The 10,717-nt window shown below is 43.0% G+C and overlaps 1 protein-coding gene across 1 annotated transcript in view; it reads left to right on the forward strand.

The window, feature by feature from the left end:
- Window positions 1–271: 271 nt before the first annotated feature.
- The window catches only part of LOC104512191 (protein FAM135A-like), a gene marked incomplete at both ends in the record, with an annotated part of 27,127 nt that continues 16,681 nt past the window's right edge, over window positions 272–10,717 (forward strand). The window contains one exon of the mRNA XM_010155074.1: window positions 272–376. Coding sequence (XP_010153376.1) covers window positions 272–376 — 105 coding nt within the window. The remainder of the gene's footprint in view (window positions 377–10,717) is intronic.

A 10,717-nucleotide genomic window follows, 5' to 3' on the forward strand; every position in this document is an offset into this window, starting at 1 on the left:
GCATTTGATCCCACCATCCAATAACTTCATTCGTTGCCTTGCAGAGTTTTAAAGTTACTTGAAAAGTGTTTCTTGTTTCTTTAAGAAGACAATGAATGATTTGCTAAATGATTTGCTGGTTTTGGTGGAGGGAGGGGCTGAGAAAGTACACCCAGCGTGGCCCAGTGTTAGCACCTCCTTTATGGATTTGTTGTTGGCTTGAGCCAGTACAACTGCATGTATCTGCAGAAGGCGTGATACGCATGTTCTTCTGTTGTGTTTGCTCTTGCAGTCATGCGGTTCTGTGGTCAATCAGATGGGCGTGCTGTTGGCAGCAGTGTCGTCAGAGGGTGGGTTAAGTTGGCAGGAACACTGGGTAAGGGTGTAGTTGTTACAGGTAGGGAGATGTGTTGGATAGCAGCTGCCTGCACAGGGCGGTCCTACTTCTGGTGCTTGCTGTGTGCCTGCAGTGATGATGGTGACCTCATGGTTGGTCTGCTCAAAATAATAAACCAGCAGAAAAATAAAAATCCACAGAGGACTATTCCGGTTTTGCCAGTTTAGCTCCCTGGCCCACATCAGGATCAGATATTCTGCCAGTGCTGGTGCAGGAAGAGAATAAAATACACAGGGAGGAAGGGGATCCCTACTCATGTCACCAACTAGTTTTGGGTTGATTTAACTGTAAAGCCAGATCGCAACATGAGAGGAATGTATGTAAACAGTCCAACCTCCACGGTAGGAAGACATCTCTTGAACAGGAGAGGCCACTATGTCAGTACGATCCGCTGAGCGAGAACAGCCCAGAGATTAGTATGTTCTGAAACAAAACCTCTGTTTGAACTTCTGCATTCATCTCAGTTGGCATCCCTGCCCCCAGGATACAGAGTTATGACAGACGTCAGATGTGTCAATTCCAGTTTCCCTAAGCTGTCACGTAGAGAACACAGGGCTTGCCTGGCAGTGCCAGTTTGAGGAGTTCCCGCTTTCCTTGCTGCTCGTGCCGCCGCAGTAGTGGCCTACTCTAAGCTGAGCTGCTGATCGGTCCAGTTTGCAGCGTTGCTGCAGGGCAGAGGAAAAAGGGAAAGCAGAACTCCTTAAGCTTGAGTTCTTGCAGAAATCCTGTACAAGTATGGTCACATTTTCAAGACATAATTCTTAGTATTTCCTTATTATGAGGCGGGGCAGGATTTCCCAGATGCCAGTTTGCATGAGCGAGGGACACACACCCACACCCCCTTTTAGATTTGCTGGGGAGAGGGCTCTAATCACCCCCAGAATGCCAAGTCCCTTTCTGTAGGTCAGCTCTGAAGGAGGAAGGAGGAGATGATAGAAGGGCGAGTTTTCAGACATCTGGAGCAGCAGAGACCCTCAGCTTCCAACTCCCCAAGGAGAACTTGGATTCTTCTTCAGTAGGTTTTGCAGATCCCAGCTTCCAGGGAGCAGTGGCAGGACATTAGCCTCGTAAGGGGAACACAAGGATTGAGATACTCCTGCCCATGGAAAGATTGAAGCTCCTCAGTGTACATATACAGAGCGTCATCTTCACTGTGATCTCTACACTTCAGTCCTGTTACTGTGCTTAGTGCTGCTTCTATACAGTTTTTACCTTTTCCCCCTTATGTTTTTCTGCCCTTATCAGTTTTCATCTCCTAGTCTTTTTGCACGCCTTCCCTTCAGCAATCTTCCCTGAATACATTCCTACATACAGTTCATTTCAAATTGTTTTGGGTACCGTCACAAGTTTCCTGCAATGCTCATCACAGTTTTCTCAAAACCCTTTGACAAAACGTAGACTTTAGAAAAAAAAAAAATTGCTTGTTTTGTTTGCTTGTTGAATTTTTTAGACTTGTTGAACAGGTTCAGTGGGTACTGTGTGTCTTTAGGGTACCCAGCTTGTGGAACATGGCAGGAGAAAAAAAAACAGCAGAGTTTGGCTATTTAGTCTGTGTGTGCCCATGTAATTTGTTCAGTTTATTTAAAGTGGTATCAGAAGGTTAACTCTTGTTTGGATTTTTAACTTTGTTAAAAGTTTTTTTTAAGGGTATATTTGCTGCCATGTGGAGCAAGGTGGAGAAGGTGTTAGGAGGCCAAAGATGTTTTTGCTGTAGGAGGTGGTTCTGCTGTGGCAAAAAGGGAAAGTATCCAAGAGCAGCTGCTTTTTCATTGCCATGGAGGGGTAAGAAGTGGAGTGTTTGAGAACCTCTTTGTTTCAAATCTTGAATGCTCACTTTACTCTTTGACATTCATGAGCTTTTAGGTTCATCTTAAAAAGAATGTGAATTCTGACATTTTAAACAGATGTTGACTTCCCTAGTATAGTTCTGGTAATACTCTCTGAGATTGGTCCTTAAGAATTATGTAAATAATGCATAAATACAGTACACAGTGAGCAGACCTGCTTCTCAATCTTTTTAGAGTTGAAACTCATAAAGTTGAGGGAAAAAAGTAATTTACAGGAAGTGGCAATACAATTTCACAATATTGCTGAGTGTGGAGTCCCACCAAGTAGCTCAACCTGACCTAACCCCAGGTCATGTCACTGAAGGGAGTAGTCTTGCTTTCTCCTTGGCTGCGTGGCCCTTCCTCTATAATAACCCCTACTGGATTCCTTTTTTCCCTTTCCATGTGGATGCACGTGTTGATCTGATTTACCTTACGTTTGCTGGAACATCAAAACTTGTTTGAGGAGGGGCAAAAACGTGCAAAAGGAGTTTTGGACTGCACTGACTTAAGCTGACTTAAATGGATCATGAAACTGCGCCTTCCCTGAAGGAGAAAAGATAGATTCTTCTGGTTGGCTATTTGTCTTCCTTAGTGTCCTAATAGCATCTCAGAGCAGTATGTTATATTTAAAACTGTAGTAATTCAATTTTAAAAAATTGAACTAGAAGAGCTGACATGGCTTCCTTGAATGATGTAGCTTTCTACAGGGGAAAAGATGAAGGTAGTGGTAAGGGATAAGAGTGGTGTATAATTTGATGTATCTTACATAAGACACAACAGTTCACAAGGGCTTTTTTATCATGATTTTTTGCAACAGTTTTCTTTATGGTACCTGAATTTCCATCTCTGGTTAAATGTATGATGTGTTTGCTATTAAAACAAAGATTGCCTTTCATTAAAATAAGCTGCAAGTGAATTGCAAGGCTTGTGTGCTTGATTACTGACAGATGAGAGGAACACAATTGCACAGCTGCAAAAGTTTAAAAATTTGAAAGACCAGTAAATGCCAGAAAATGAGTTGTCAGACTTGTCTTCTGGTCTCCCATCTGTTGTGTTTGCTAAACTTTGATTTCCAAATTAACATGTTATGATGCATCTGAGTAAAAACTGCTGCCTGTTTGCAAGGGGTGGAACTTTGAAAAATTGTGACCCTGGTTACCAGGAAAACTCCACATCCCGTACCTTTGTCCCTAGAAAACCAAAAGCGTTCAAGACACATCCGTATCCTGGGCTGTATCCAGAGAAGCGTGGTTATCAGGGCGAGGGAGGTGATTCTGCCCCTGTACTCTGCTCTGGTGAAACCCCACCTGGAGTGCTGCGTCCAGCTGTGGAACCCCCAATATCAGAAGGATATTGACCACTTGGAGCGAGTCCAGAGGAGGCCACGAAGATAATTAGAGGGCTGGAGCACCTCTGCTATGATGAAAGGCTGCAAGAGTTGGGCTTTTTCAGCCTGGAGAAGAGGAGGCTCTGAGGAGACCTCATTGCAGCTTTCCAGTATCTGAAGGGGGCCTACAAGGGTGCTGGGAGAGGACTTTTTACAAGAGCCTGTAGTGATAGGACAAGGGGTAATGGGTACAAATTGAAATCAGGGAGGTTTAGATTAGATGTCAGGAAGAAATTCTTCACACAGTGGGTGGGGAGCACCGGAACAGGTTGCCCAGAGATGTTGTGGATGCCCCATCCCTGGAAGTGTTCAAGGCCAGGCTGGATGAGGCTTGGAGCAACCTGGTCTAGTGGAAGGTGTCCCTGCCCATGGCAGGGGGGTTGGAACTAGATGATCTTTAAAGTCCCTTCCAACCCAAACCATTCTATGATTCTTTCTATGATTTGTGAGGCTAGTATGCTGAATCAAAAAATCGCCTGAAAAATACTTTCAAGCTAAATGAACATAAAGTTTTCATAAAGGGGAATATGGGAAATCATAAACCTTGAAGATGAGCTTCACAGAGCCGTTATAATTTAAAGCTGCAAGGTAACTTAATATGATTTCTTTCTTCTTCAGTAATAACAGGAAATAAAAGAGGAACTAAAACCATAAACATAGACTAATGTAAGTTAAGATTTATTTGATTAAATAAGAGCTAATCTAGTATTGCATGTTTATATGGCTCTTTAAAAAAGCAGTACTTATTTGAAAGTATTCCCCTTTCATATTTTTAAATAAATGTTCATAACCACTGAAGGAATTCTGCTTGAGTGTGCCTGTGGTAAGAACACAGAGAAAAGGCTTTTGTAATAATAAGGCAAAATCCCCAGCTGCATTTACTTTCCCCTCTCTCCTGTCTTATGTACTTAATCCTGTTTCATAACAAGCTGCTGTGACTTATTTGAGGTATTAGTCTCCCAAATAATTCTCATCCACTTGTGGTCTAGTAACTGTTTTGTTGATATATATCTCTAATTGTCAGAAGTGACGTGTGCCATAGACATGTGCAGTGCTTCAAAAAAATGATTGACCTTCAAGGAAACTTGCTTTCAAATAACCGGAATGCATTGTCTTATTTCCTGTAAGTTTGCCCTTTGTTGTAGTTATCCTGATAAAAATATGTTAGCCAGCTGGGAAATACCTGGATTTTTCATAAAAGGGATTGATGATAGATTTTAAACAAGGTCTTTCGGGCCTAGTAATTTTCCTGCTGCTCAAGTATCTGAATTAGAATTTGTTAAATGAGATAAACCCCACAATTATAGCAGAATGTAATCTCATGTTGGTCCATATTAAAAGTACTTATTACAAGGTGTTTGCAAGATAGAGAGTCTTTCTATGTGTTCTATACCTGTATTAAATAATTCTCTGTCTAGCTAAGCACTGTAACTGGGTTGCTGGCCATTTGGTAGTCAGTGGGCCCCAGGTGGGTTTGGTACGATTAAATTTTTATGGATGATTCTGCATTTCTCCTGGTGGGAAAGAGAAAAAATCTTCTCTTTTTACATTTGTCACTTTGAGAATCAGCATTTTGTTGCCTGTGCTTTATTCTGTCTTTTTATAGTCTCTTATTTCTGTTCCCTTACACCTTATCTTACTCCCTTTCTCATTTTCCTCTTTGCCCCTTATTTGTGTGCCTTTGCTTGGATTGCCTATTTGCAGAATACCTATGAGATTACCAAATAATTTTGATGAATTTGTGGTAATATTTAAAACAGTGTTGTGTTCGGAGATCATTTGAAATGCTTTGAATGTCAGAAGCATACTCAGATTGCCTTCAGAAGGGTGTGTGTGCTGGCATTTGTTGGTACACACTTGTGACTGGTTGTGGGAAACGCTAAATATCTTTACTGCTTTTAAGATGGATTTTTATAAATCCATGAAAGAATTAGTAATGTGGGGTCCCTGCAGCAGCAAGGGGTTTAGCTTGTAGGGCAGAGGAATGTTGAACAGAAATAAAAAGAACGTTCTCTCTTGTTGTTGGTTTCTTTCGATGTTTTGCTGCCTTAACCTCTCCTTGCAGCAGGAGTTTCTGCTGGTGCAGCTTTGCTTCTGTGGGAAGAGGCGTGATCTCTAGAAGACACAGCTCTGCAAGGGTCAGTCTGATGCACCCATTACAATAACATCGCTGCCTCCAGAGCTGCCTGTTCCTCAGGAGAGACTCTCCTCTGACCATTTTTTTCACAGTTCCTCATCTTGGTGCCATGTTCCATATTTACAAAGACATGTTGCATTCCCAGCTCCATGTGCCAAATGGAGGGTGCTTGCCTGAGCCACTGCTCTGTCTCCTTGGAAAAAGGAGAGAAGTCGTGGTGGTGGTCTGCAGCTGAGTATGTTTTCAATGGGGCCTTGCATTCAGTAGGTCATAGAATCACAGAATGGTTTGGGTTGGAAGGGACCTTAAAGCCCATCTAGTTCCAACCCCCCTGCCATGGGCAGGGACACCTTCCACTAGACCAGGTTGCTCAAAGCCTCGTCCAGCCTGGCCTTGAAGAGAGAGACAGATCCCGAGAACTCTCCCGTGGTTTTGCATATGCAGGGGCACAGCTGTTGGTTCATTTGGTGAACTGATAAATTTAGAAGCTGCCCTGCAGGTGACCCAATGTGCATGTGAATTCTGCAGTCCGTGATGTTTAATACTTGCTCTTGTTATGTGACTGAGCACATTTCAGTGTGCAGTGAGTGCACTGGGTTTCACGGAAGAGGAAAGGTTGGCCTCTGCCATGCATGCTTCTGGGCTTCCTCTGCATGGCAATAAGGAACTGCAGAAAAGGTTCATCTCAATGATGAATTGTGTTATGAAGCTTTTTCAGGACGTACATTTCCCTTGGAGTTACTTTATCTGGCATAGTAAGTGGTTTTTCAAGTAAATGCTCATGCCACTATCTCTGTAAAAGCACATACACTTTATTATGCATGAGATTTTTTTTAAATAATGATTGCCCTTTATGACTGTATTTGCACACGTTACTGCCTGTGGTTCCATGTGAGACCATTAAAAAGTCAAATAACCATTACTTCCTACATTTCCTTTTTCGTTGGCAGCAAGGTAGATTCTGGGTATTGCTAAACCTACCTCTTGCTCAGATTATAAAGTAAGTTTTTCAACAAATGTGATGGGAAAAAACTTACTTACGCCCATCTAAATGATGATCCCAGTGAAAAAAAGAAACCTGTCAGTTTTTCCTGTGTGGGAAAGCATTTTCTGGCACATGACAGATTTTGAATCTTCAAGATCTTAATGCAGCTCGATGAAAAATATTTAATCCTTCATACAGGATGGACAGTAGAGGTCTCGTCTGCCTACAAGAGAGCAGTAATTCTGACTGTCTTTTTCAGAAGACCTTTTCCTGCGTCTGTATTAAAAACCTTTTGATAGTATGGTTATGGATTTGCATGTGATTATATTGAGGAGTGTCGTGGTTGAGGCCCAGCCAGCAACTTAGCACCATGCAGCTGCTCACTCACTCCTCCCCCACTTGGATGGGGAAAAGAAAATACAAGGAAAGGCTCATGGGTCCAGACAAGGAGGGATCACTCACCAGTTATGGTCATGGGCTGAACAGACTCAACTTGGGGAAGAAAAATCAATTTAGCCAGTTACCAATCACATCAGAGAAAGACAGCAAGAGACAAACTGAAACAGATCTTAAAGATCTTCTCCCCACCCCTCCCTTCTTCCAGGCTCAGCTTTGCTCCTCATTTCTTTAACTCATCCCCACCAGGAGCACAGGGGGGATGGGGAATGGGGGCTGTGGTCAGTCCATCACACGTTGTCTCTGCTGCCCCTTCCTCCTCAGGGGGACAACTCCTCACATTCTTCCCTTGCTCCAGTGTGGGGTCCCTCCCATGGGAGACAATCCTTCACGAACCTCTCCAATGTGAGTCCTTCCCATGGGCTGCAGTTCTTCACAAACTACTCCAACATGGGTCCCTTCCACAGGGTGCCGTCTGCAGCAGTATCAGACTGCCCCAACACGGGCTTCCCAGAGTCACGGGCTTCTTCGGGTGCAGCCGCCTGCTCTGGCTGGGTCCCTCCCCGGGCTGCAGGGGGGTCTCTGCTCCCCCATGACCCTCCATGGCTGCAGGGCACAGCTGCCCTCTCACCATGGGCTGAGGGGAACCTCCGCTCCAGCCACCTCCTCCCGACTTTCTGCACTGACCTGGGGGTCTGCTGGGCTGTCTCTCACACCCACTCCTCTTTTCGCTGCGGGTTCTCTTTTTTTCCTCTCTCAAATATGTTAATCATGGAAGTGCTGGTTGGTTTGGCCTTGGACAGAAGTGAGTCCAATCTGGAGCTAGGGAAGCTGCTAGCAGTTTCTTGCAGGAGCCATCCATGTGACCCCTCCCCTGCTACCACATAAACCTAATACAAGGACCAAATGGATATCAGCGAGTACACACATTTATTTACTGAATGAAGACTGCATATACTAGGTTTGTGGAAATCTCCTGGATATTTATAAGCTTTTCAGTGGTGACTTTGGCTTTGTTTGTGTATGCTGTCTCAGTAAACATCTCAGGTATTTAGGCTAACTTGCACTTCTGAAGCAAATGCAAAGATACCTCTTGGGGGATTGGTGTGGAATTGTTACACGAAGCTTTTAAGCATAGCAACCAGAGTAAGAGGTCTGGTGTGCATCCTCAGCCTCGTGTGTGTGGCCAAAATCAGTACAACTACATGCTGGAAGTATTTGGAGAAGGAGAGGTTGGCAAATTTTCAGAGGTAGTGTTGTACATTTCCCTTTTTTTTCCTCAAGTCCATGACATTGGAAATTTAATAGGAACTGTAAGATGCTCTTGATAGCCTTGATAGGTGGAGATTCCACAACTTGTCTCAACAACCTGTTCCACTGCTTCGGAGACTGTCCTTCGCCATGAACATCAAGTGGTTGTAACCTGCTCGTTGTCTTGGCAGAACCTTTTCTTTGTGTGGTGTCAGACCTTCATCCAGCTGTCAGTACCATACAGCTGGTACTGTAGTGACTCATGTTAAGACTCTACTTCATCAGCTGCCGCTGCAGCCTAGGCTTTTACAATGCCAAACCGTAGCTGTGTCATCGGAGGTCGTCCAAACGCATCGGCTGAATTTTCAAGAGTTAACATCACGGCGTAATCTCTCAGGGTAATCTAGCAACTACCGCCTATCAGGTTCTTGCTTCTGGTCCATTTTTTTTAGTGCATTTTTTCATCCTCTTGTAAATTACAGTTCTTGGTGGTACTTCTGTTGTTGTATTCTCTCTGAAATAGCTTGGCCAACCTGCTTCAGCTAATGGTAGCAAAGGTAGCAAAAGGTCGTTACGCTGATGGATGCTGCTGTTTTCATGGCATAATTAATGTGTGTTCTTGCAGTGCACCACCTTTCTGAATACGACTGATTCTTCAAAATGGGGGGTAGCTTTAAGCATCTTTGTCAAAATATTACTGATTTGTTTGTTATCTGAATATCGCCACTTGACAATCTGAAAATTATGTTTTCCTCATTTAATACAGTCAAAAAAGATTAAGGGACAGGTTATAACATTTTTTTTCAAATTATTCGTTAAAAATCTTCACCAAAAAAATCACTAGTAGTCTAAGCTTTAAGAACTCCAGCACTTTTCTGGACTCTCAAGGCAAAGCTTGATCTGTTTTCTTCTTTTCAAAAAAATAGGTTGTTTTACATAAATCTTGAAACGAATGTAGAGCCCCTGTCTCTGTTATCAGGAAGGCGTTTTTCCAGGTTGCTGTCTATCAGGTCTTGAGAAGGAGCCAGGCTGGTCAGGGTCAGTTCAAGTATTCCTCTGTTACGTTCCCGGGACTACGGGTGCGTGTCAGAGCAAACGCGCTGTGCCGGGGCTGGGCATGTGGATTTTACTGCCTTTGCTTTAGCACCGGCCGTGCCACTGAAATGTTTGTGCCGTGTTCTCCATTCCCGTGGGCTTCAGGAGGGCATTTTAGTATGGACACACTGATGGACCCTGACTGTTACACCCTCTGAAAAGCTGTAGTACTAGGCCTGCAACTGCCTAAGTAGATTAGGTCTGCACGTGCCGCCTCTTGGAAGATGCTGGGCTGGGGTTTGAAAGTATAGGTAGACCCAGGCTACCTCATCTGTTTGCTGTGCCATCAGTGGCGTGTTCTGTAGCACTGCTGTTGTCTGGGATTTTCCACTACCCAGGCTACCTTCATTCCCTCGTTACGTAAGATAATGGAGAGTTGCTTGTATTCAGATCTTATTTACTGAGTATTCTAAGGATATTTGGGATAATTGAATGTGATAGGTAAGAACTCCTTGATACTGAATTGTTACGTTAAGGCCCAAGCAGAGACAATAGAATAGATCAGGTTTATGGGTCAGTTGTTGTGTATATGAGAACCAAACAGTCTTCATGATACAGCTGGGAAAGAGGTGAAAGGGACTTGGTTTGGGGTTGTTTGGGGTTTTTTTTCTAACTAGAAAAGGGAGCATTGCACCACAGATGGATTAATGAGTTGAACCAGAGATGAAGGAAGATGAAGGCAGGGGGTGGGGGTAAGACAGTGATGAGGCTTGATGCAATATTTTTTTAGTTGTCAAATGAGGAATGTGTATCTTTCGAATGAATTTCCTTACATTATGTATTACAAATGTAATTTCTTTGTGAATAAAGTAGCCTATTTCAAAATCATAGCTCTTCATTTGCAGATACATCCTTAATATATACAATATGTAAAGATGAGTGGCAGTGAGTAATTTGGGTAGATATTGTGTAGGAGGTTTGTTTCTTTTATTTAAATAATATCTCAATGCAGTTAAAAAATTGTTTCAGAGATCTAGGCACAAGATTTTTGAATTGTTTACATATTTGCCATAAGATGAACTCCTACAGGATGTTAGTATTCAGATTAACAGGTGAATGTTTTATGTTATAAAGTGCTTAAAGGACAAATCTGAAAAATATAAAGCTGAAAATCAAAGGCACTTATTTCAAACAAGCAAACAATACACCTTTATCTTCCCATTAGCCCAAAATGAAATACATCAGACAGGTAAAGGGTTTATGAGATAAAGGGTAGAATATTCTCCCTTTGATTAATTGCTAGCAAGTGCATTCTAAGCAG

The sequence above is a fragment of the Eurypyga helias genome, unplaced genomic scaffold (genome assembly GCF_000690775.1).
Source record: "Eurypyga helias isolate BGI_N326 unplaced genomic scaffold, ASM69077v1 scaffold39947, whole genome shotgun sequence".
Classification (NCBI taxonomy): Eukaryota; Metazoa; Chordata; class Aves; order Eurypygiformes; family Eurypygidae; genus Eurypyga; species Eurypyga helias.